Source organism: Erinaceus europaeus, chromosome 9 (assembly GCF_950295315.1).
Source record: "Erinaceus europaeus chromosome 9, mEriEur2.1, whole genome shotgun sequence".
Lineage (NCBI taxonomy): Eukaryota > Metazoa > Chordata > Mammalia > Eulipotyphla > Erinaceidae > Erinaceus > Erinaceus europaeus.
Genome location: NC_080170.1, coordinates 124,167,679 through 124,194,415, shown reverse-complemented (window position 1 = coordinate 124,194,415; position 26,737 = coordinate 124,167,679). Strand labels below are relative to the sequence as shown.

Here is a 26,737-nt window from a genome sequence, read left to right as displayed (position 1 = left end):
GATATCCGCGTATATTGGCAGGTCCGGTCGAGTGTAGACGTGGGAAATGAACTTAGATGATGCCGCATCCCGACGAATATCTGGCGGGGCGATGTTGCTAAGAACTGGCAGCCATGGAACCGGGGTGGAACGGATGGTTCCAGAAATTATCCTCATGGAGGAATATAATTTGGAATTGACCAAGTGGACATGGGGGCTACGGAACCATACTGGGGCACAGTATTCTGCAGTGGAATAGCATAATGCCAGAGAGGATGATCGCAGTGTGGAAGCGCTCGCGCCCCATGAGGAGCTGGCCAGTCTTGCAATGACGTGATTCCTCGCGCCCACCTTTGCTGCAGTTTTTATGAGATGTTTGTGAAATGACAGGGTGCAATCGAGAGTAACGCCAAGATAGACTGGCTGGGCTTCATGCCGGATTCTCGTATCGCCAAGCTGCACATTAAGCTCACGCGAGGCCGAGGCGTGGTGTAGATGGAAAACAGATGATACTGTTTTTGCAGTGCTAGGGATTAGTCGCCATTTTTTACAGTAATCAGATATCAGAGACATGTCTTTCGTGAGTGTTTCCTCGAGGATGTCGAACTTGGATGCCTGAGTTGCACAGCAGATGTCATCGGCGTAGATGAACTTCCTTGAAGAAGTTTCTGGGAGGTCATTGATGTAAATATTAAATAGCATAGGAGCCAGAACAGAGCCCTGGGGGGGGCCACTTGAGACAAGTCTCCATCTGCTAGACTTGTCACCCAGATGCACCCGGAATCTTCTGTTTTGGAGAAGAAATGATATAGTGTTGGCCACCCATGGAGGCAGGCATCTTGAGATCTTGACTAGGAGACCACGGTGCCAGACCGTGTCATAGGCTGCTGTGAGATCAACAAAGACAGCACCCGTCTTTTCCAAAGGCACATCTTGGTGGAGACAATCTTTCCTCACTGAGAATAGATTGGTTTCAATGACAGCCATGTCCAAGTCCTGGGGGACAGTCCTGCAGGTGGGTCTCCAAATCATTCAAGTAGCAAGGGACATTGTTCTTTCTAAAAGATCTTTTCAAATTTCTTTTACTAAATCATCCTTTTAAGCACCAACCCAATGGTGTCTATTTGAACATATATTTATTATTATTATTAGTCATTTAATGTTGATTTGCAAGATTGCATGGCAGCAGGGGCACAATTCCACACAGTTCCCACCACCAGACTTCTGTGTCCCATCCCTCCATTGGAAGCTTTCTTACTCTTTATCTCTCTGGGATAAAAATTCTTTATGGGGTTCAGAAGGTGGGAGTTCTGGCTTCTCTAATTGCTTCTTTGCTGGACTTGGGCATTGGCAGTTGGGTCCATACCCCCAGCCTGTTTCTGTCTTTCCCTAGTCGGGTAGGAGTCTGGAGAGGTGAGGTTCTGGGATACTTTGGTGAGGTCAGGGAAGTCAGGATGGAATCCTAGTAGCATCTGCAACTTGGTGGCTGAAAGGCAGTAAGATATAAAGCAGGAAAAACTGTTTAATAAACAGGAACCATAAAGTAGGAATAGAGCAGATGAGAATAGGGATCTTAGGGAAGAAGGAAGCTAGGAAGTCTATTTTAGGAATGTTCCTAGAAGCCCAGTTCTTAGTAATCTTTGAGCTTGATTTCTAACAGAGGGGTGGCCCAGAAATATTGTCTGGGCAGATGGTGTCAGAGTTGAGAGTAGATTTATATAGCAGGATCAGGGCAGAGAGTTGCTCCTAAACTTGAAGAAGATCTATAAACGCAATAGACCGTTTACTATGATGATCTAACCTAGAGCCTATATCTATTCCTATTTAGCACAGGAGCCTGTGTGACCTCTGAGTCCCTGTCAGTCTGAGCTCACAATCCATGGTCACAGCTGAGAACATTCTAGGCCCTACTCATTTCAGGACCCGCCTTCCTCGAGTGGCAGAGTAGGATGGCCCAGCCTCCCTTCAGAGAGTGGAGAGTCTAAGAGACATTTCTATAGAGATGAAAGAGAGATTGAAAAGGAAAGGAAAGCAAGTCCAAGTCCCAATCCAGCGAGGAGTCCCGGGGGGTGGGGTGAGGAGTGGAAGCCGTCACTGAAGATTTCTGGGGGACAGGGTGGAAGCATCTTCAGATGAGGTTTTCTCAGCTCTCCACGTCACTGGCATCTTCAGATGTTTGGAACAACAGCAGATTTGCCCAGGCACAGTCCTTGTGGTGGCCCCTCTGAAGAGGATGCCAGATTCTACACTTCTGGTTTGCATAATTTTAGGGTAAAAAAGGAACCATTTCAGAGCTCCATTCAAGTAAAAAAAATGGAAGTGGAAATATTAAGCTCATGTATTTGGAGCATTTATCAAAGTCCTTCCTGTGAATGTTTCTGAGCACAAAGCATGGGGATGGCCAATGGTTTCTGTAAAAGTGTCTGTTTCCTTACAAAGCTCCCATTAGACTCTAAACTTATAGGCAAAGGTCACTTCCTGGTAATGTTTAATAACCTGCACAGGGAGGAAACTGAGTCAGTGTATGATGTATGATGGATGGATGGATAGATGGGTGGATGAATACATAGATGGGTGGATGGATGGATAGATGGGTGGATGGATAGACAGGTAGATGGATGGATAGATGGGTGGAATGGATGGATAGACGGGTGGATGGATGGATAGACAGATGGATGGATGGATAGATGGGTGGAATGGATGGATAGACGAGTGGATGGATGGATAGACAGGTGGATGGATGGATAGATGGGTGGGTGGATGATAGATGGGTGGGTGGATGGATAGACAGGTGGATGGATGGATAGATGGGTGGGTGGATGGATAGATGGGTGGGTGGATGGATAGACAGGTGGATGGATGGATAGATGGGTGGGTGGATGGATAGATGGGTGGGTGGATGGATAGATGGGTGGATGGATGGATAGACGGGTGTATGGATGGATAGACAGGTGTATGGATGGATAGATGGGTGGGTGGATGGATAGATGGGTGTATGGATGGATAGACAGGTGTATGGATGGATAGATGGGTGGGTGGATGGATAGATGGGTGGGTGGATGGATAGACAGGTGGATGGATGGATAGATGGGTGGGTGGATGGATAGATGGGTGGGTGGATGGATAGATGGGTGGAATGGATGGATAGACAGGTGGATGGATGGATAGACAGGTGGATGGATGGATAGATGGGTGGATGGATTGATAGATGGGTGGATGGATGGGTAGATGGGTGGATGGATGGATAGATGGATGGATGATAGACAAAAGATTAATGCTAGATGCCAAACAGATGGATGGTATATGATGGATGAATGAATCATAGAATATGAGTAAATGGATAGTTGGCAGATGATGAATGGATGACGGTTGAATAGGTGGGTAAAAACTTGAATGAATGAATGGATTTGAAGAAAGGTGACACACCCCGTGGAAAGTTTTCTTAATCAGGTTGGCAAATCGTTGGATATTTCTGAGCTGTGTTCTGGGAGTGGAAGACGCTCTACCTGCAGCCCGACGACACTCCCAACAACATTCTCCCAGGCTCAGCTTTACCCCTCTGTTCCACTCTCAGCTCTCTTTCTGGTCCTAATCCTCACACTGGGTTACTGTAGCCTCTGAGGGTGCCCTGCCGCCTACGGCTGCCTCTTCTGTGCCTCTCTTGTGACACTTCTACTCCAATCAGTCATGGAAGCCACAGTGGAACCCACCTCAAACCCTTTGCTGACTGAGGGACAGACACCCTGCATCACCCTCAGGCCTGGCCTGCCCAGGACACTTGCAGATAAAGAGAGGCCTTTTATCTTGTTTATTCCCCATGTCTTAGGCATAGTTGTTCTTCCACAGGGAGATTTATGGGCTGAGTATGTTTCCAGCTGATGATATTGTTTTAAAGTTGAAACTAAAGAGCAGTTTCGGCATGTCTGTGTGAGCTGGACACCGAAAGGAGAAGAGGTGAAGATGTCTTTTGGGAGCCAGGAGATTGTGGTTAGGATGACACTGTGGAAACCCTCAGTGTTGGTTAGCCCTGCCCTGCCCCACCTTGCCGAGTCGATATCTCCTTTATGTTTCCAGAAACTTCACGAGTGATGAAAAAAGTACTGTAGACATCTCTCTGTCTCTCTCCCTCCCTCCCTCCCTCTCTCCCTGCCCTCCTCTCATTTTTTTTTCTTTTTCAATGATCTTTTCCTTTTTAAAAAATAATGATCTTTATTTATTGGACAGAGACAGCCAGAAATCAAGAAAGAAAGGGGAGATAGAGAGGGAGACAGAGAGACACCTGCAACCCTGCTTCACTACTTGCAAAGCTTTCCCCCTGCAGGTGGGGTCTGGGGGCTCGAACCCAGGTCCTTGTGCGCTGTAACGTGTGCTCAACCAGGTGCGCCACCACCCAGCCCCTCTCAATTTTTTTTCTGTCTTACTAAATCAAGAGAAAAAAAAATTGGCCACTAGGAGAAGTGAGTGGATTTATCATGAAGGCATGCTAGCCCCAGCTATAAGTCAAGTGGTAATTAAAAAAAAAAAAAAAAGGAAAAAGGAAAAAGGAAAGAGAAGGAAAAAAAAATAAGGTTTCCTGGTAAGAGGATTAACTTCCAAAATTGGGATTAGGTCACTTGTTCCTCAGCATATTAGTATCATGGAAGGGTGGGTGCATGAAAAAATAGATGGATGGATGGATGGATGGATGGATGGATGGATGCATGGATGGATGGATGGTTGGGCCTGTGAGATTATAGGCCACGGGAGGACACACACCCAGCAGATGGGCACAAGTTGTGCCCGCTGTCCTTGCTGACTCTCTGTTTGTGGGGATGAACAAACTGTTTTCTGTGCCCCTGGGTTGCACCCTGCCTCGGGGTCCCTTCACCCCCCGGTACCCAGCGTCCAGGCTGCCCCTAGTCCTGGGGGCCCAGCTGTCTGTCTCCCAGGCTGCCGAGCTCTGCTGGCAAGATTTCATCGCTGTTGACGAAAAGCGGCTAGAAAATGTTGTGCTGGCGGGAGAGAGTCCACATCCAGTGTGTTCTGTGGAATGAGGAGACCCCACATCCACAAACCTAACAGGCCCCGAAGCTGCCCAGGGGTCAGAGCCGCGCTCTGTGGGCTGGGGGGCTGCGGGGCTGCGGGGCTGCGGTTCAGACTGGGCTCTCAGGCCGGCATTCCGCCTGCTGTCAGTTCAGCTGCCTTGTGGGTACTCAGGTGGGCAGGTCTGAAGCATCTCCTGTGAAATCTGTCTTTTCCTTTCTCCATTTCCCCTCCCCTCCCCCTCTCCTCCCCCCTTCCCCTCCGCCCCCTCCTCCTCCCTTCTTTTTCTTTTTCTTCTTCTTCTCCTTCTTTGTACATTTCTTAACGGGAGGACTGATGGTTTACAGTAAATACAGTTGTTGGTGCCTGTATAAAATTCATCAGTTTTCTGTAAAGCTCCCTCGCCCCCAGCTAGGTCCTCCTCCACCATCAGGCACTAGACTTGAAAGCCCCGCGCCCTTCACCCCAGAGGATTTTTTTTTTTTTAATTTTGATGCAACAAACTTCTGTCCATGAGTGAGATCATCCCATATTCATCTTTCTCTTTCTGGCTCTTTCAAGCTCCTCCCAAGATGAGGTGAAGAAGGTGACTTCATCATTGTTAACAGCTGAGTAGTACTCCATTGTGTATATAGGCCATAACTTTTTTATTAGTGATTTCATATTGATTTATAAAATTGTAAGATTATAGGGGTGTAATTCCACACTATTCCCACCCCCAGAATTCTGTGCCCCCATTCCCTCCATTGGAAACTACAGTGGTTCTCCCAAGGTCACAGATGTGGGATGATTCTATATCTGTTTCTCTCTCTCTCTCTCTCTCGCCCCCTATCTTTTTTCTTATTTTTTCAGTGGTCCTGCCTTCACCTCCTTTCTTTTTTATTGTTATAGTTATTATTGTTGTTATTGGATAGGACAGAGAGAAATGGAGGGGGAGACAGAGAAGGGGAGAGAAAGGCAGACACCTGCAGACCTGCTTCACCGCCTGTGAAGCGACTCCCCTGCAGGTGGGGAGCCGGGGCTCGAACTGGGATCCTTTTGCCGGTCCCTGCGCTTTGCGCCACGTGCGCTTAACCCGCTGCGCCACCGCCCGCCTCCCTCTTCACCTCCTTTCTAAGTCACTCCTACACCTGTTACTACTTCTCAGTGTCCTTTCTTTTTTTCCCCTTCCCTCTCAGATAAGAAAGAAACCATGAAAAGAAACGATACCTGGCTTCTTTTGGTGCTTTCCAGACTTGCTTTCTTTCAATAGTAGTATAAAAAGAAGATTACTGTTTGAACGGGCGTACAGAGCCCCCTGGTCATCTTCCCCTATCATTTATCCCCCAATGGTAGAATGAGCCGAAATTCTTTTTGGGGAGCAGAAGGTGGAAATTCTGGCTTCTGTAATTGCTTCTCTGCTGGACGTGGGCGTTGGCAGGTGGATCCACACCGCTGGCCTGTTTTTATCTCACCCTAGTGGGGCAGGGCTCTGGGGAGGGGAGGTTCCAGGACACATGGAAGTCGTCTGCCCTGGGACGTCAGGATAGAATCATAATAGCATCTGCAACTTGGTGGCTGAATGGCAATAAGACAGAAAGCAGGAGGGCTGGGGAGACAGCATAATGGTTATGCAAAAGACTTTTATGCCTGAGGCTCAGGAAGGCCCAAGTTCAGTCCCCAGCGCCACTATAAGCCAGTGCTGTGCAGTGCTTTGGTGTTTCTCTCTCATCAAAATAAATAAAATGAAATATATATTTAAATAACAGATTTTTCAAAAAGAAAGCAGGACAAAGCTTAATAAACAGGAGTCATGGAGTAGGAATCGAGCAGATGAGAATAGGGTTCTTAGGGCAGAAGGAAGCTTGACACCTAACATGGGGGTGGCCCAGAAATATCGTCTGGGAGATGGTGTCAGAGTTGAGAGCAGAACTAGGAAGCAGGATTAGGGCAGAGAGTTGCTCCCATACTTGAAGAAGATGTATAAACACAATTAACTGCTTACTCCATTGACCTGACCCAGGGCCCGTGTCTGTTCACATTCAGCACAGGAGCCCGTGTGGCCTCTGCGTCCCTGTCAGTCAGAGCTCGCAGCCCATGGTCACAGCCGGGAACAGTCTAGGCTGCTCTCATGTCAGGACCCGTCTTCCTCGAGGGGCAGAGCAGGCTGACCCAGCCTCCCTTTGGAGAGTAGGGCCATCCCTACCATGGCCAGTGAGGTCCTGAAGGAGCCTGCAGAAGGGCTAAGGATGACCTCCTCAGCGAGTGTGAGCAGTAGAGGTAGAGAGGGATCTGTCTACCTGAGGTTGAGGCCTTTTTTATTTCAGGGGGAATCCAAGGATCTCCGGTCTAGGACCCCGGGGTGCTGGGGTGTAGGCCGTAGCTTTCTGATGACCACACGCATCTCCTCCCTCCTGCCAGGCAGAACACAGGAGGCCACAGAACTCCAGGAACAGGGGAGGTGGTCTGCGGGGCCAGGGTCCCCCTCCTCCCCCAGGGCCCGGCCTCTGCCCTGCAGGACCTGGGGCTCCCGGGCTGGCCGGATAGTTTGCCCTCACACCACTGTTCTCAGAGGGCTGTTGCCTGTGAGTCCCTGAGTTTGCTTTGCATCGCGTTCTGGGTTTGGGTGTTCACTGGGGCCAGCTGTTGCCTCCTGCAGCTGCTAGTGTTTACTTCTTTCTTTCTTTCTTTTTTTTCCCTCTGGCAACACTGCTGTCCCCGGACTCTGCGACAGCTTTTTTGGATTCTTTGCGGCTTCTCACTTGTACTGTGGCTAATTCATGGAGTCGGCTAAGTGCCCCTGGATACATGAAGTGTCATTAGTGCTCCAACACCAGTTGAAAAGCGTCCACTGCCTGCTTGTGATGGCATTTTCTGGGGCTTAATGCTCCCAGGCCTAATCATACTCCCTCACCATTCAAGAGACTCTGCCCAGCAGAGGTCTGGGTACAGAACTAGAACAAGAGAGTGACAGAGATGGGGAAATCTTATTTTATTATTATTATTATTTTAATATTTATTTATTCATTCCCTTTTGTTGCCCTTGTTTTATTGTTGTAGTTGTTGTTGGATAGGACAGAGAGAAATGGAGAGAGGAGGGGAAGACAGAGAGGGGGAGAGAAAGACAGACACCTGCAGACCTGCTTCACTGCCTGTGAAGTGACCTCTGCAGGTGGGGAACCGGGGGCTCGAACCGTGATCCTTAAGCCGGTTCTTGCACTTTGCACTACATGCACTTAACCCGCTGTGCTACCAACCGACTCCTTTATTTTATTTTTTTATTGTGGGTTATCACTGGGGCTCGGTGCCAGTACTATGATCCACGGCTCCTGGTGGCCATGTTTTTTCTTTCTATTTTATTTTTATTTGACAGGACAGAGAGGAATTGAGAAGGGAAGGGGAGTTAGAGATGGAGAGAGAAAGATACACACCTGCAGACCTGTTCCACTGCTCCTGAGGTGTACTCCCTGCAGGTGGGGGAGCTGGGGGCTTGAACCCAGATCCTTGTGCTTGGTGATGTGTGTGCATTGAACTAGGTGCACTACTGGCCAGCCCAGGGGACTTCTAAGCAGCTCTTTGCTTTGAAAACTCTTACTCCCTTTCAGCAGTTGGAAACAAGCTACTATTTTAACCACTTGCCGGTGGAAATCATTTAGCCCAGTCTGTATTGGCTTTTGGGCTCAGGAAAAAAAAGACGCTTGGAGACACTGTTGCTGAATCGGGGCTGTGGCAATGCCATGAGCTTTCCTCTCCTGGGTGTGGAACCAGCTGAGGGCTGTGGTTTAGGCCAGAAGAAACCACCTTGAATGTGCTCTTAGGATTCCAAAATTATTTGTACCTTATTTTTCCTGATTATGCAGGTGAATGACTTTCTTAAAAAATGTTTATTAGCGATTCAACATTTACAAAATGCTTTACAAAATTATAAGATAACAGGGGTATAATTTTATCCTGTTCTCACCACCAGAGTTCTGTGTCCCCATCCCCTCTAGTGGGAACCGCAGTGGTCTCCCAAGGGTCACAGATGTGAGCTGGCTATAAGTTCTGCAGCTATCTAGAATTGTACATATTTGCCCCCTTCTCACTATGTCCCTGCCTCCTCTTCTTTTCTAAGTCACACCTACTACCTTCCAGTGTCTCTCCTCCCCCCCCACCTCAAATCTCTTCCTGGGTCCTGATGGAGTTGGAGTTCAGAGCCCTCTGGTTATCTTCCTCTTATCATTTCTCCCCCTCTGGGAGTCTGGATCAAAATTCTTTATGGGCAGCAGAAGGCTGGAGGTCTGGCTTCTGTCACTGCTTCTCCGCTGAACATGGGTGTTGGCAGGTGGATCCACACCCCCAGCCTGTTTCTGTCTTGCCCTAGTGGGGCAGGGCTCTGAGGAGGGGGGGTTCCAGGTGAGGATGTCTGCCCAGGGAAGTCAGCATCCTGAAGCTGACTTCATAGTAGTCATAGTAGCATCTGCAACTTGGTGGCTGTGGCTTAGTGAGTTTCTGAAGCAATCTTGGTTATATTTTGTTGAGTTTTCAGGTCATTTATTGTTATTATTATTATTATTTTTTGGTTAGTCAGGATTATGATCTAAAATGGCTCCTACTCCCTAGCCACATCTCTGGAAGTCCCTGTTTTGTTTGATAAGATAGAAACAGAGAGGCATAAAGAGAGAGAAAAAGACCCCAGTATCAAAACTTCCTTCAGTTAAGTTGGGGCCAGATCAAATCTGGGCTGAACACAGGGCAAAGTAGCACGTTATGCAAAGGAGTCATCAAACTGACGCTGGATGACCACTTAGAATGGAAAATGCCCCAAATTACAAAGAAGCAAGTGCAGTCTCCCCCAGAATTCACGCGGGAGACCCAAAGCCCCTGCCTGCTGTTGAGCATTTCACGCCTTTGCATCTCCTCTGGCTTCTCCTCTTTCTCTCTTGTCGCTAAGCCATCTTGTTTTTCTTTCTTCTTCTTCTTCTCACAGTATTGGCAACCCTGTCTATTTGTGGTTCCGTATTCTAATTTCCACACAAGAACACCATGTCATAGTTTCCATATTCTGACAGATGCTTTGCTGTGGCAGCTGAACGACCTGAATAATCAATTTTATCTTTGCCTATGACACCCCAGACTTCTTGGGGGGGGGGGAAGAAGGAGTTTCTGGACTGAGTGAGTGGGTCTGCCAGCCTGTGGGCTGTTTATCCGTATTATTGTAAATATGGATTCCGACGCAATTCTCAAGACCACTTTTAATTGGAAAACAGTTTCAACTGAAACAGTTGCCACGTACAATTAGTCACGCTGTGAGGATCCTCTTAAGTAGACTGTTTCAAGGATGATGGATGTTTTCTGGGGAGAGTTGCATAACTGCCGAAATTCTTTTATCTCCAAAAAGAGAAAGATTGGGTTTCACAGCAGGACTGGTGGGCATATTCTAAGGAAGACTCCTTTCTTTCTGGTTTGGTAGAGGAAAGAGAGCCTTGCGACTCCTTCCAGCCTTTTATAAATGAAAAGGGCAGCTTCTTTGCTGGGACTGTGACAGTTGTTTAATTAAGAGCTCTTGAGACTTCTTCAAAAGTCTGTACTTGTTTGTTGTGAACAGAGTGCTAAAGGGATGCTCTGGGGAAGCCATCACTACTAAAACTAGGACGAGAAGGAAAGGAAAAGATTTGCAAAGTGTTTTCTTTGCAAAAGTGAATGTGTGTATGTCAAGCATACCAGTTCATGCTTGGCCCTTAGCTTGATCCTAATTTTTGCTTCATAAAATCAAACTTCTCTCTACAGACTGTAGTTCTTTTTGCACTTTAAAAAAAAATTTTTTTTTTAGAAAAGGGAAGTGCTTGGGGCTAGGTTGTAGAGAGCACCTGGTTGAGCACACACATTACAGTGCGCAAGGTCACGGGTTCAAGACCCTAGACCCACACCTGCGCGGGTGGGGGGAGCTTCACAAATGGTGGAGCAGGGCTGCAGATGTCTCTCTGTGTCTCTCTTCTATCTTCCTTCCCCTTTCAATTTCTGTCTCTATCAAATTAAAAATAAATATAAAAAAGAAAGGAGTGTTTTCTTTTAATTTTTATTATTGGATAGAGAAATTGAGAAGGGGTGGGGAGATAGATAGATAGGGGGAGAGAAAGAAAGAGAGTTAATCTGCAGCCCTGCTTCACCACTCCTGAAGCTTCCTCCCCTGCAGGTGGGAGCAGGGGCTTGAACCTGGGTCCTTGAGCACTATAATGTGTGTGCTTAACCAGGTGCGCCACCACCTGGCCCCTGGGAAGGATTTTAAATCCCTCCTCTCCTCCCCTTTCTTTTAATCATTTCTTTTTTTAAAAAAAGAAAATAATTTAATATAATTATGTATTAGAGAGAGAGAGACCTCTTAACTCTATCATTTTTAGGTTAGAGTTTATTCCTTAATGCACAATTGATGTTTGCTATGCAAATTTTGGTGGAATATATTTTAATTCTCTTTCAGGTTACTCTAGGATCTTTGAAAGACCCAAGAGCAGCCAACCCAAAGCAGACAGAGGAATCACAGAGGACAGAGATGCTGATTCCAAGACCGAGTCAAGGTAAATCAGCAGCCTTCCAACTCAGGTCAGACAATCCCCTCTAGTCGATGACTTTTTAGTGTCAATATGCAAAAACTGTACATTTTTAATAGTTGCCACTTGTCCCAAACCTCCAAAGACCTTTGCAAAAACCTTGGTTGACTTGACGCTTGATGGTTGACTGTCACTTGGGCAGACTCTTTCTTGGCCTCTTGATTCTTGTCCCGAACGAGTTAAGAGCCAGCCTGGCCTCCCCTGTTCCAGCATCCCAGACTTCCCAAAGCGACTGCTTCCTAAGATCAGTCTCCTGGCCCTTCCTCCCTTCTCCGCTGCTTCCCCTTCCCACCCCACTTCCAGAAGGACCAGAGACCCAAGTGTGATGCCCTTAGACCTGAGCCTTCCTGGAGTTAATGTTTGCTGCCACTTTGGTGAGTGCAGAGCAGTGTGACTCCTTCAGAAGTGGACAGAAACTGGATTTCAGGTGGCCACTCAGAAGGGATGAGTTTCTGTGTTCATGAAACAGGGGGGGAGAAATTAAGCCCTTTTTTGACAAAGCCTGTCCCTTAATGTGTCAGGGTGGTCAGGCATCTCTCAGGCAACCACCCAAGAGGCTGGAAGAGAGGATGTGGTGGGGTGTAGAGCTCAAATTTGCATCAAAGGGCTTCATGGGGTCTCTCTTTGATGCAGACCAAGCTCCTTGTGATTCTCTCATGGGCCGGCAGTGTATGGTGCCCGAGGCCTGTCTACAGGCTTATTGGTTAGTAAGGAGGACTGCAGGGGTCTGCATGGTGGTGCACCTGGCAGAGCGCACACGTTACCATTACAGAAGACCCGGTTCCAGTCCCCGGTTCCCATGGGCTAGAGCTTCATGAGTAGTGGAGGAGTGTTGAAGGTTTCTGTCCTCTCTTCTTGTTTTCTCTGTTTCTTACTCTCTTAATTTTTTATTTTATTATCTGTATTTATTTATTGTATAGACACAGCCAGAAATCGAGAGGGAAGAGGGTGATAGAGAAGGAGAGAGACACCCGCAGCCCTGCTTCACCACTCGCAAAGCTTTCCCCCTGCAGGTGAGGGCCGGGGGCTTGAACCTGAGTTCTTGTGCACTGTAACAAGTGGGCTCAACCAGGTGCACCCCTACCCAGACCCTGTCTCTTACTTTCTGTCATAGAAAAGAAGGGGGAAAAAGCATAGCTAGGAGTATCGGACTCATTGTTCCCCAGGTGAAGAAAAAAAAAAAAGGGAAAGAAAATTTGCGAGTTCTACAGGCGTCTTTTCGCCTCTCTGGCTCTCTAGTTTCATCTCAGTTTCTCTCTGCTTGAATAATAAAAAAGAAAGAAAAAAAAACTGTCTGCTTGGAGTGATGGCTTTGTCATGCAGGCACCAAGCCCCGGTGATAACCTTGGTGGCAATTAAAAGAGAGAGAAACAAACAAACAAACAAACAGAAAGTAAAGTGCAAAGGAATCAGATGGGACTGCGGCCGCCTGCTCACAGGCCCTCCGTGGCTGTCAGCTGAACACTGCAGAAAGTCCTTTAGAAGAGACGCTTTGGTTTGCCCAGAACCCCAAAGTCTCACCACTGGTCATTCTGCGTTCAGTGAATCCTGATACACAATGTCCACTCGTTGTCCTCTGGTCTGGAGGCTACGGATCTGACTTGTTTCTTCCTAGGACTGTGAGGAGACCCTGTCCGTCCTCTCTTCATGGTTGAGATGAGCATTCTCTCCCTTTACACCATCTGTCCTCTCTTTTTTTTAATAAGAGCGCTAATCGACTTGGCTGAGGGCCCCATCCTCGTGACCTCTCTCCAACCTGATTTTCCATGTATCAGCCTATCTCCTGATAACGTCCCAATGTGAGCCTCTAGAATTTGGGGTCCCGCATAAGAAGAGAGGGTAGTGGGCACAGCTCAACCCACTGAAGCAGGTGTCACCGCCATTTGGGCAGGTGAGCTAGAATTCCCTGAAGAAATCCCCCTTCTGGGCAGGGCTAGACAGGCCCTTTCCACCGGGGGCTGGTCTTCCAGTGCTCTGGATAGAATCTTCACCCACTCATCTGTGAAGCGGCTTCCATATCTTAGCTTTGCTAGATCAACAGCGCAGTAAACACTGGGGTGGATGGCGCGTTTGCTATGAGTGTTTTTTTTTATATTCGCAGAAATGGAATCACTGAAAGATCAGCGTTGATTTCTGTTGTAAATTAACTTAAAATGTAGGTTTGGAGGTTGGGGCTGCTGTGGAGGCGAGTCAAAGGACTCACGGTGGGAGCTGGGACCTGGTTGAAACAAAACAAAGCTTATTAGGGTGAAACAGGTAAAAGGCAAAATAAGCACTTATCATCAAGGGTTAAGCCTACACTAGGTCTATAAAGTCTGAGTATGGTTATCAAAGTTTAGTCCCATAAGACAAACAATGATCAGCTCTGGTAAAGGCTGCTCACGGCTGTAGAGGGTCTAATAGTTTACCGGCTAGCAGAGTCACACGAGTTCAGTTCCCAGGAGAGGTAGCTATGGCGGATGGAGGCCTGGGGCACCTCTGCCGAGAGGCATCTGAGCAGGAGACGAAGCTGCTGCCAAAGCCCCCAGAGTTCCGGCTGCTGTCCTTTTAAGTCGATTCAGCCTACCCATGGTGCTTTGCACACCAGCACAGTCTGGATTCACCTACAGGCCACCGTGCACCTGCGCAGACCACTGCCCACTCTGCCAGCCTTCTGACATCAGCACTGTGTCGGGGCATAGAGCGCCACCACAGATTTCCAAAATAGTCAGTCACAGCAGTTTCTGGGGCCTCCGTGGGGCTATGTGTCACGGCTCTCTTAGCAGAAGACAAGGGGGTAGTGTAGTCCTTTCTCACATGACACATTCCTTTTTAAAAATAATAGTTTTTTATTTGTTGCTAGTAGTATGCTACACGACTGTAAGATGACAGAGCACACAGAGTCCCACACCGCACTCGCCACCAGAGTTCTGTGTTCTCACCATTCCGCTGCCCAGTGACTGTCACCAGTGTTCTCACAAGTCTCATAGTCTCTTTGTTTCTGCTTTTTTTTTTTGCAAGTTCATATAAATTTGATCTCTAGATTCCATATATGAGTGTAACCACCTGGTAGGTGTCTTTCATCTCTTTCCTTATTTCACTAAACATCATCACTTCCAGTCCCAACTATTTTGTCCCAAAGGACACAATCCCATCTATTTTGATGGCAGAGTAATATTCCATGGAGTCTATGTCCCATAACTTCTTTAGCCAGTCATCTGTGGATGGGCATCTAGGCTGCTTCCACTCTCTGGCTGTTGTGAATAACGCCGCTGTGAACACAGGGCTGCCTGCGTCCCTTGGAATGAATGCTTGAGCGACATGACACATTCCTAAAGGATCCCTTTGGACAACTATGTTGAATGCCAAAGTCGTGATACCTTCCCGCTGACCAGTGGTGCAGACAGCAGGACACAGAAATGTGTTGGTTTACCATTGCATCTTTCCCTCTGTGTCTCCCAGCTGTCTCAGGATCCCAATGGATGGTGACTGAGTCTTCCTCCCAAAGGACATGATTCAGATTGTCCCAGACCCCACAGCTCATATCAAGGTAAGTCCCACCTCTACCAGGAAGCGCCTCCCACCCCCCGGCTGAATTCCCTGGACATCTGCCCAGGTGCTATTGCGTTCTGGCTCCCCTGACCATGTGGGAGAGAGGGTCAGATCAGGCTGACACTCCCCCATTTCCCCCGCACTTGATGCATTTTAGCTCTGACTTCTCTGATTCGCAGCACAGTGGGTTGCCAGGAGCACAGCTGCACACGTCCGTAGTTGGTGTCTACATTCCAGTGTCCCCACGGCATGTTATCAGAACGACTGCTCTCCCCACCTCTCTCAGTAACCACCACCATTTTTTTTTTTTAAGAACCCACGAGCCGTATTTGCTGTGTCCTGCCAGTTTGTTTGCTCTGGTTACTTCTGTGAGAATTGTCTTTCACTTTCTGACTTGTTTCACTTAGCATTGTTGCCTTGAGTTTCAGTTATTTTGCCCCCCAAAGCACAGTGTCATCCTTTTGAACAACAGAGGAGAACTCTACCGTAGCACAGATTTTTTTTCCTTCAGTGTAGCAGGCGCTGTCTTTTTCTCTGTAACAGGTTTGAAATACCTCACTGAGAGCCTTTCCCTATGAGTCTCTGTTTGTCTCAGTATCTGACGTGAGCTTTTTTTTTTTTTTTTTTGGTATGGGTAATCGATATATGGTCTCCTTTTTCATTCAGATGGACACTCTGTCTTTTGATGAGTGGGTTCGGAACATTCACATCTCAGGTCGTTGTTAATGTAAGGAACTCAGTTACGGTTACTCCTGCCTTTTGCTTTCTGGTTCTTTTTTGGTGCCTGGTGTATCGTTTGGTGTTTCTTTTCCTATGCAGTTCTCACCTGCTTTCAGACCGTGAGCTGGGAAGAGGGGTCCCGCCGTCTTGATGGCTGGAAAAGCAATGGCAGAAGTTACGTGAATCCCGTCTCTTCCCCGCGTGTCTGGGGTTTCCTGCGGGCAGGGTAGGTGGCAAGAGGGGGAAGACATGGGTTCCCAACATGTAGGCAGGAGCAGCAGCTTCTCCTCCACCCCACCCTGCCTGCCTCCCCAACACTGACTGGAAGTGTGACATGTGCCCAGACAAGTCCCCCCAGAGGAAGCCACCCCCTTCAGTTCGGTACCACGTGCTCATGGTTACAGACACAGCGGGGAGACGAGGTGCTGGACCCCCATCCATGGGGTAGAACAAGAGTGAGGTCTTGAGTTTGCTGTCCGTGAGAGCACCAGAGGCAGGATGAGCTCCACAGACGGTGCAGCTGTGGTTTGGTGTCTCTCCTCGCTCTCTGACTCTCACTCTCTTCTCTTTGTAAAGAGAACTCTCACTCTAAATCAAAATCACTCTAAATCAAAATCAAAGTTAAAAAAAAAAAAAATACCCTGGGCTGAAGCTACGGTTCCACCGGGGCCAACGTCTGTGTCCAACAGAGAAACAATAACAGACGTTAGAACTCTTTCCTTCTGTACTCCTTCCTCCCTGCCCCGCGAAAATTTGGTCCATACTCCCGGGCGGGTGGGGGAAGTTAGGGGGGAATGTCAGTGGAAGATTACCAGAGAGCTTTAAACCATTGTTACCAGGATCCCGGTTAGTGACCAGAAACCTTTTTTTTTTTTTTAAATATATTTATTTATTTTCCCTTTTGTTGCCCTTGTTGTTTTTACATTGGTATTGTAGTTATTATTGTTATTGATATCATTGTTGTTAGATAAGACAGTGAGAAATGGAGAGAGGAGGGGAAGACAGAGAGTGGGAGAGGAAGAGAGACACCTGCAGACCTGCTTCACCACCTGTGAAGCAACTCCCCTGCGGGTGGGGAGCTGGGGGCTCGAACCGGGATCCTTCTGATGGTTCTTGTGTTTTGCGCCAGAAACCTTTGCTTTTATCCCATCACCGAGATGAAAGAGTAAGTCAGGGGCTGCTTCTACCTGGAAGTCGTAAGGAGTATAGACGTGGCTTAGAATTGACAGTGAAGGCAGAGGTACAGAAGTGAGTATATCTGTGACCTAGGGCGAATTATGGTGGTTACTGCCAGAGGGGAGGGGAGGGGCCACAGAATTTTGATGGTGGGAGTGGTTTGGAATTATCCCCCTATTATTTTATAATCTTAGAAATCACTAATGCAATTTCAAAAGAGAAAAAGAAAACACCATTTCTCAATGACAAAAGGTCTAGACTAGAAAAACAAACACAAAAAGGGCCTGGAACGCCACTCCAGGGCACAGGATAGTCCTGAGATCCTTGGCTGAGTCCCCAGCACCACATCACCAACCGTTTCTGCTAGCTTGCGGCCACAGGGTGAAGGCATGAGGTCCACGTGGAGACTGCCATTCCATTCCTGAGCCAGCAGAAGGAAAAGCTGAGCCGTCACTGTTGGCTTGTCATTGTGATTACAGACTTCAGAGACATTAGGGCCTCAGGGTGCAGAGTGTCTGGGACACGTCCGAGAAACAGAATCTCCCAAACTGTGCTCAGCTGCCATGTTCTGTTGTGGATCTCAGAATGAGCCGTGTTTTCAGACCTGACCTATCCAATCAGCTGTCATGTGGGCTAACCTAAAGACAAGCCAAGAGGGTTCTGGGAAGCGGTAAGCCTGGGCGATGCTGCAAAATATTGTTTGACTCAAATGGTTCCTGTGTGTTTTGTTTTGTTTTGTTTTGTTTTTAAAGATGAAGACGGTTGTTTCAAGTCGCCTTGATGAAGAGCTGAGAGAGCTCTGAGGTGGAGAGTATTTTGCTGAAGGTGTTTGTTTCCACCTATTGGGATTTGAATCATGATTCTGGGATATGTTCATTTATTTATTTATTTTGGGTCAATGAAATCAATGCCCTTGACAACAGTTAGCGAAACAGACTCTCTTCCACTGTCTCCTTGTGACTTGGTGGGGAAGGGGATGTGTGTGGGGGGGGGCTCGTTCTGTGGCTCTGTGGCGTGTTACGTGCTGAGAAGCTTCTGATTCTGGGCTGAGGAGCATGGACTTTATTTCTGGAGGAGTTTCTTATCACAGGACACAGGAATGGTTCCCTGCAAACAGCAGAAAAACCTGTCTTTGCTTCACTGTTACTGAAATAGCTTCTCTCAGTGGGGAAGGACTTAACAAAAGGGACTTAACACTGAGGGTGTGAAAAAGGACTGGCCACCAAGACTGTGTGTGCTCACATCTGTGATTATGGAGGAAGAACTCGCCCATTAATATGGAAGGACTTTGTGACTCACTGCATCAACAAATAACTTTTACTATCTACTGTCTTAAGAAACTGGAAATACATATATATTTTAAAACATCTATATATTTAGTTCGGAGATGGATAGGGAGAGAGAGAGAGAGCGAGATCACATGGACATGAACCTCTGTTAGGAAGCCAGGGTACATATATGAGAGAGAGAGACAGAGACAGAGAGACAGAGAGACATACAGAAAGAGCATCACTCTGGCTGAGTTGATGTGATGCTTGGGATTGAACTTGGGACCTCATGAAGGAAGGTCCAATGCTTAATCCATCATACCACCTCCCTGGCTGCTGGATTTTTTTTTTCAGAGGTGGGATGGTAAATGAGTATCTAGTTTGAGATATTCTTGGGGCTGAGGATGGCATGCAGCTGTGAAGGACAGACTTCACATGTGTCACGCCCTGGATTTGGTCCTTGGCACTGAACTCCTCACTCCCAACTGAGAGCCACATGGTGTGGTGAGACTCGTGGTGTTTCTCTGAGGTGTCTGGGGGTGGGAGTGGGGAGCTGGTAGGCCAGCGCAGGACTGGCTCGTGTGAGACCTCCAGCACTGCGGACACCGCGTGGGGATGGCAGGTGACCTTTCCCATGTGCAGAAGGGCCAGGAGCTCAGCTGCTCTGCTTGCTGGGTTAGGAATGACTTAGGGGGGTGGAAGGGATGGGATACGGAACTCTGGTGGTGGGGACTGTACGGAATTGTACCCCTTTTATCCCACAATCTTGTCAATTATTGCTAAATCACTAATAAAAAGGAAAAATTAAATCAAAGCAGAGAGAGAGAGCGCTTAGGAAGTCAGGAAGTGATACATCTGGTTGAGCAAACATGTCACCATGTGTGAGGACACAGGTTTAAGACTCCAGCCCCCACCTGCTGGGGGGTAGAGGGAAGCTTGCTGAGTGGTGAAGCAGGGCTGCAGGTGTCTCTCTGTCTGCCTGTCACTCCCTCGCCTGTTGATTTCTCTCTGTCTCTATCCAGTAAACAAACACAAACACACACACACACACACACACACACACACACACACACACACACACACACACACACACACAGACACAATAAAATATTAGGGGAAAATGACTTAGGGACCAGCCCGGTGGTAGTGCACCCAGCAGAGTGCACAGACTAGCAATCACTAGGACCTGTGTTAGACACCCTGGCTCTTACCTGTGGCGGGGGGAGGGGGACACTTCATAAGTGGTGAAGCGGGGCTACAGCTGTCTCTCTCTCTCTCTCTCCCCTCTCAGTTTGTCTCTATGTAAAAAAATAAAGAATGAAAGAAAAAGAGAGAGAGATCTCTCCAGGAACTGAGCTCCAGTGATAACCCCTGGTGACAACTAGAACAAACAGAAGAAGGGACGGTTTAAGGCCTCAGGCTGTCATTTCTGGGTGCCTCGCTCACCCTCTCCGTGGGCATGGGAAGTCCTTGTTGTGCCTGTGCAGGGGATGCGGTGAGCGTGGCCACACGGTGTGGTGCCGGCAGCCAGGGCCTTGCTTCATGCTGGGGTGGCGGGTGGGCAGCCTGGCTCAGCGGCCTCTCAGCCAGGGGAGTCTGTTCCTGAGCACAGAGGCCAGGCTGCTCTGGAGGGAGTGTGAGGCCACCCGCCCCAGCTCCCCTGCCCGACCCAAATCCCATGCTCCAAGCAGCCAGCCCCTTTTCTTGCTGCTTCTCCCTCTCCTCCCTCCCCTCCCCTCCCCTCCCCTCCCTCCCCTCCCCTCCCCTCCCCTCCCCTCCCCTCTCTCCTCTCCTCCCCTCTCCACTCCTCTCCTCCCCTCCCCTCCCCTCCCCTCCCCTCCCCCTTCTCTCCTCTCCACTCCTCTCCCCTCCTCTCCTTCCCATCCCCTCCCCTCCCCTCCCCCTCCTCTCCTCTCCACTCCTCTCCCCTCCTCTCCTTCCCATCCCCTCCCCTCCCCCCTCCCCTCCCTTCCCCTCCCCCTCCTCTCTCTCCCCCCTCCCCTCCCCTCCTTTCCCCTCCTCTCCTCTCCTTCCCTTCCCATCCCCTCCCCTCCCCTCTCCTCTCTCTCCCCCCTCCCCTCCCCTTCCCTCCCCCTCCCCTCCCTTCCCCTCCCCCTCCTCTCTCTCCCCCCTCCCCTCCCCTCCTTTCCCCTCCTCTCCTCTCCTTCCCTTCCCATCCCCTCCCCTCCCCTCTCCTCTCTCTCCCCCATCCCCTCCCCTCCCCCTCCCCTCCCTTCCCCTCCCCCTCCTCTCTCTCCCCCGTCCCCTCCCCTCCTTTCCCCTCCTCTCCTCTCCTTCCCTTCCCCTCCCCTCCCCTCCCCTCTCTCTCCCCCCTCCCCTCCCCTCCCCCTCCCTTCCCCTCCCCCTCCTCTCTCTCCCCCCTCCCCTCCCCTCCTTTCCCCTCCTCTCCTCTCCTTCCCCTCCCATCCCTTCCCCTCCCCTCCCCTCTCCTCTCTCTCCCTCCTCCCCTCCCCTCCTCTCCTCTCTCCCCTCCCCGCCCCTCCCCTCCTTTCCCCTTCTCTCCTCTCTCCCCTCCTTTCCCCTCCCCTCCCCTCCCTTCCCCTCCCTTCCCCTCCCCTCCTCTCCTCCTCTTCCCCCCTCCCCTCCTTCCCCTCCCCTCCCTCTCCTGCTTTCCCTTCTTTCTCCTTTCTATTTTCTTTCCCTCCTTCCTTCTCCCTCTCTTTCTCTCTGTCTCCTTCCCTCCCTCTTTCCTTCTCTCCTCCTTTCCTTCCTCTCTCCCTCTCCCCTCTCTCTTTCTTCCCCTTACTCCCCTCCTCTTGCCTTCTCCCTCCCTCCCTCCCTCCTTCCTTCCTTCCTTCCTTCCTTCCTTCCTTCCTTCCTTCCTTCCTTCCTTCTTCCCTTCTTTCTTTCCCTCCTTCCTTTGTCCTCCTTGTCCTTTTCCTCCTATCAGGCTATCTGCTTTTGTCTGGGAACAGGCACTCAATCTTCCCTCATGCCTCTTCAAGGCTTAACATTTGGAGACTGCTGGAACACTTTAAAAAACAAACAGTCACAAAAACAACACCTCGCTAAGCTACTGGAGACAGCTTGCCTCTCAGGGCTGTGCCATCCCCAGGGCCCAGGCTTGAACCCTGGCACTGCATGTGAGTGCCAAGGTACCAGGGGAAGCGCAGGCATGTGGTCTCTCCCTCTCTCTCTCTCTGAAATAAAATTAAATGAAAACACTGACCTAGAGAAAGCAAAAATCGGGGTTCTAGAAGACTTTGCTTAAGTGTTTCTGGAGAGAGTGCGGGTTATGATTTCTAGAGGTTCCTGTTCTGCAGACATTGGGACATTTTGGAAAACACTCCTCAGGGTTTTGGAATAAGTGGGGTGGGGCAGCACCAGAGTGTTTTCACCCTGGGGGGGGGGGAAGGGATGGGGAGGGGAATGGGGAGAGGGAGGGGAGCGGGAGGGAGAGTCAGCCTGGAATCACACATGTGCTCTTGGAGTCTGCAGGTCTCACTCTGGCATCCAGATGTTGGGGTTTCCCCAATGTGGAGCTCTAAAGAGGGAGACCTTCTTTCTTTCCTTTTTTCCTTCTTGTCTTCTTTCTTTTTAATTATTTAACAGATCAAATTCCAGGATAAAATTAAAATCCCGCCTGTGTGTGGCTTAATCAGAAATACATGTGACTTCTGAGTGTCCTTTTCAAGTGTCAGAAGAACTGAACCGAAACAGGGCTAGTCTTGTTTGCAGTGGGCTTTTCTGGAAAGGGCAGTTCCCGTGCAGTATACACTAGCTGCTAATTCTCTGTAATTATCAGACGGCCCAAACCAAACAATAACTCCGATGGATACAAACTTCCAAATACATACATACATATATATATATATATATATATATATATATATATATATATATATATATATATATGTGCTTTTTTTTTCCCTAAGAGGATGGTGGTATTGAGCCAGCTGGGTTTGAAACTGACAGGAACCTTACCTACGTGATTCTTATAGGCTTTGGGTTTAAAGTCCAGGTTAAATCTGTCTTTTGGTTTCATCTTCATTACCTTAAGTAATGGCGAGAGACAAGGCCAATTTTTCACGGCTGAAGCTGTTTGACAGCTCCTCAGTGGCCTCTCTTATTGTCTGAGGGGAAAATGGTGCCTTGAGGCTTAAACAAATATGCTGATCTTGCAGGTGAAACTAGAGATTCTGGGGGCGGAGGTTTCCTGTCTGTCACTGGGGAGAGGCTTTTTTTTTAATGAAGATTTTTCAGGCTATAAACAGTCCCAGAGATGTCCCAAAAGCATCAGGAGAGAAGGCAGACCCAGAGAGAGATGTTTTTATCTAGTGGGTGATCTTAACAGTCTGCGGCTGTTCTTATTCGTTTTGTCTTCAGGAATGGAAAATTCACAGATAACCAATATAAGGACTTCAAAAAGAGCCTTTTTTGATTCTCCAAATCTGAAATGAACAAAATAATATAAAATAAAATGAAACCATAGCTCGGAAGTAAGGCTCCCTTGGCGATCTGTGGCTTTAGAGAGTGAGAAGAAATGATGTGAGATTTTAAACACATACTCTCTCTCTGTCTTTCTCTCTTTTCACTCTCAAGAACATGTCTTATGGTCAGTGAGTGTGGGCAGTGGCCAAAGGCAGGACTTGTTGGTGTGAGCTATCCCGGTCTATTGGAATGATGCTCTGGTCTCCCTCTCTCTCTCTCTCTCTCTCTCTCTCTCTCACACACACACACACACACACACACACACACACACACACACACTCACACTCATTAATAAATTAGAAAACTAATTTCCTTTAAGAAGCATGTCTAGGGACCAGGCAGTGGTGCACCTGGTTAAGCTCACACACATCACAGCACACAAGGACCCAGGTTCAAGCCCCTGGCCTCCAGCTGCAGGAGGAAGCTTCATGAGCAGTGAAGCAGGGCTGCAGGCATCTCTCAATCTCTTCTTCTCTCTACCTCCCCTCTCCTCTCAATTTCTCTCTGTCTCTATCCAATGATAAATAAATATATATATTTTAAAAAGCATGTCATTAGGATTGAGAGAGATAGCTTACTGGGTAGGTAGGGAATTCACTCACCTTGCCAGCCTCATGGCCTAAGTTAGAACCCCAGCGCTATATGGGTGGCACCATGGCACTAGAGAGAGCTCCAGTGTTGTGGTCGTTCTCCCTCCTCCCCTTCTCTACATAAAAAAAGTCACATAGGCAGAAGACCATGACTCTTTGAGTAAATGAAAGCATGCTTTTAAATGTTTCATTTGTGTTGGGGCTGGGTTGGCGCACCTGGTTGAGTCCACATATCACCATGCACAAGGACCCGGGTTCAAGTCCCCAGACCCCACCTGCAACAGGGAAAGATTTACAAGTGGTGAAATCGTGCTTCCAGTGATTTCTTTCTCCCTCTCTGACTCCCCCTCCCTCAAGTTCTCTCAAGTTCTCTCTGTCTCTATACTAAATAAATACATAAATCAAATACATATTAAAAACAATAAAAGAAGGCAGGGGTAGCTAGTGTACTGGTTATACAAAAAGACTCTCTTGTCTGCTGCTCCGAGGTCCCAGGTTCAGTCCCCCTGCACCCCCATAAGCCAGAGCTAAGCAATGCTCTGGTTAAAAAAAAATCTTATAACTCCACTACTAAAAACAACAAATAGAGCACATATTTCTTTTGTGTTGATACATGGTATGACTCAACTGGGGGAGTCAGGAAGTGTGGGGGCCAGGCAGTGGCACATCTGGCTAAGTGCACACATTAGGTACGGTGTGCAAGAATCCGGCTGGGGACCAGGGACTTGAACTGGAGTCCCTGTGATATGTTTTAATGGCAAGGACTCAGGTTCAAGCTCCTGGTCCCCACCTGCAGGAGGAAGCTTCAAGAGTGGTGAAACAGGGCTGCAGGTATCTCTCTGTCTCCCTCTCTGTTTCCCCTTCTCTCTTGGGGTCTGGCTGTCTTTATCCAATAAACAAATAAATAAAGATAATTTTTTAAAAAATCTTAAAAATATGGGCTGAGCAGAGAGGAGAGCCTGAGTTGGCTACTGACTGGTTCCACGTGAGTTCAAGCAGGTGTCCCACCTCGGCCCTGGGAAGGCGAGGCTTTAAATCGTCTGCAGGTGCGAAGTATCTTCACCTTCTCTTCAAAGAGCTAGCTAGGACAGCAGGCCTTTGGCTTGTGAGGACTCTGGGTCGCCGTGACCTCGGCTTCAATTTGTGACCTTTTGAGAGCAGGGTACCTCATTTCCATTTTCCCTGGGGGGGGGGGGATCTACTTGACAGGCAGCACAGGAAGAGCCTTTGTCAGACAATTCCATTAGCAAGAGCTGCCCTGAGGGAACATTCAAAAAAAAAATCTTCTTTTTCATTGATTTACAAGACACTGGGGTATAGTTCTATATGACTCCCACCACCAAAGACCTGTGCCCCTCACCCCCACCCCCCAAAGGAGACCACCACCAGAGTTCTCCCAAGGTCTTAGGCACAGTCTGACACCATTTTTCTTTCCACATTCAGAACATTTGAATTTATCAATTGAAGGGCCAGGTGGTGGTGGACCTACTTAGGAGTACACAGTTACTAAGCAGAAAAATCCGTGTTCGAGCCCCCCTGGGCTCACCACCTGTGGGGTTGGGGGGGGGTCGCTTCACAAGTAATGAAGCACGTCTGCAGGTGTCTCTCTGTCTCTCTCCCTCTCTGTCTCCTCCTCCTCTCTCAGTTTCTCTCTGTCCTGTCCAATAAAACAGAATAAATGGCCACCAGGGCCATTGGCTTCATAGTGACGGCCCTGAGCCCCAGTGATAACCCCCCTCGAGCGTTCTGCAAGCAAGGGCACCCATCCTCATCTGCGGTCCTGATTCCCATAGAACCTCGCCCCTCAAAGCCAGGGCAGCTGGCTGGAGGTTCGGGGGTTGACCCCAAGACCGTGTGCGTGAGGTGAGGAACAGGGGCCTGTGGAAGGAGTGACGGACGTTCACAGAACTTTACTAACCGAATCTTGGAATTTTATTCAGAAACATAAGAGGACACTTAAAATTCAAACACAGGACTGTTTGTTTCGGGTTTAAATACATGCAGACGTGTGTGCTAGCTGCTGAAAATAAAGCCATATATGCTTCTCCTTTTCTCCCCTGGTGGTGATGGTGTGTGTGTGTGTGGGGGGGGGGGGGGGCGGTTAGGATTTCTCTCCTCTCTTCCGGGCCTGTGAGCTCTGTGTCCAGGTCACAGAAACTCTGAGGAGGTTCTCCTCCTGGGCACTGGGAGCTTAGAGAGAGTTCTGGGTGTCAACTCAGATTAAGTGGCACCACCGCTCATGAGGAGAAAGAGAAGGCAGCTTTCTTCAGGGTCAGAATTGGTGTCTTCATTCCACAGAACAGGGGCCGGGCGGTGGCACACCTGGTAGAGCGCACGTGTTACAATGGCAAGGACTTAGGTCCGTGCCCCCGGTCCTCACCTGCAGGGGGGGCAGCTTCACGAGTGGTGGAGCAGGGCTGCAGGTATCTCTGTCTCTCTCCCTCTCTGTCTCCACCTTCCCTTTGAGTTCTGGCTGTCTCTATCCAACAAATAAACAAAGATCATTAAAAAAAAAAAAAAGATGGGCAGAGCAGAGAAGAGAGTCTGAATTGGCTACTGACTCGTTCTCAGCAGGGCTGGTGTCTGCCTGTTGGGAGCCGAGAATGGTTTCAAGTCTCACAACACTGGCTTCCACACACTGAGCCCCGTGCCTGACCAGCTGAGCTCTCTCCCAGCCCCTCTGTGCTTTCTTTGTGGTTCCCACTATCCATCCTCATCCTGACAGAGACTGCCCCCATCCTAAATAGACAGAGACTTTTTAAAAAACGTTTTATTTCAATTTTTAAAAATATTTATTTATTTTCCCTTTTGTTGCCCTTGTTGTTCTATTGTTGTAGTTATTGATGTCGTCGTTGTTGGATAGGACAGAGAGAAATGGAGAGAGGAGGGGAAGACAGAGAGAGGGGGAGAGAAAGACAGACACCTGCAGACCTGCTTCACCGCCTGTGAAGCGACTCCCCTGCAGGTGGGGAGCCGGGGGCTCGAACCGGGATCCTCACGCCGCACAGACAGAGATGTTGACCTTGTGTGTATCTCTAATATATTTGGACATTTTACGTGAGTGATGGGAGACACTTGGCTTTTTTGAGAGCCACGACTATCCCGGGGGCAGTCATCAGTGGGTGACTGACTCATCAATATCTCCAGGTGTGAACACGCCCTCCCGCGACCTGTAGCCTCCTGAGTCCTCGTGGGCACAACATGTGCTTCTGGGTTTGTCAGCCTGTTCTGTGTTGTTCGTCTCTTTCTCACTGTCACCTTGCTGATCTGCCACCTCCTGCTGGGCTCACAGATCCGACATGGAACCGTGTTCTATGACAGTGTCCACTCTCGTGACGTGAGTCTCTGTCCTACCTGACCTGGAAATCAGCTTAGACAGGCGGTGCAATTGAACATGCCACAGAGGACTCCACTTGTCCCCTGATCCTTCCCC

The 26,737-nt window shown here is 48.8% G+C and overlaps 1 protein-coding gene across 5 annotated transcripts in view; it reads left to right on the top strand.

Moving 5' to 3' along the window:
• The window catches only part of ERG (ETS transcription factor ERG), a 245,049-nt gene that overhangs the window by 43,498 nt on the left and 174,814 nt on the right, over positions 1–26,737 (top strand). For 3 of the 5 annotated variants that reach the window (XM_060198715.1, XM_060198716.1, XM_060198713.1), the window contains exons 2-3: positions 11,438–11,534; positions 15,009–15,096. In XM_060198715.1, coding sequence (XP_060054698.1) covers positions 15,058–15,096 — 39 coding nt within the window. In that variant the 5' untranslated portion in view covers positions 11,438–11,534; positions 15,009–15,057. Of the gene's footprint in view, positions 1–11,437; positions 11,535–12,487; positions 12,581–15,008; positions 15,097–26,737 lie in introns of all 5 variants that reach the window. The other 2 variants (XM_060198714.1, XM_060198718.1) reach the window with 2 other exon arrangements.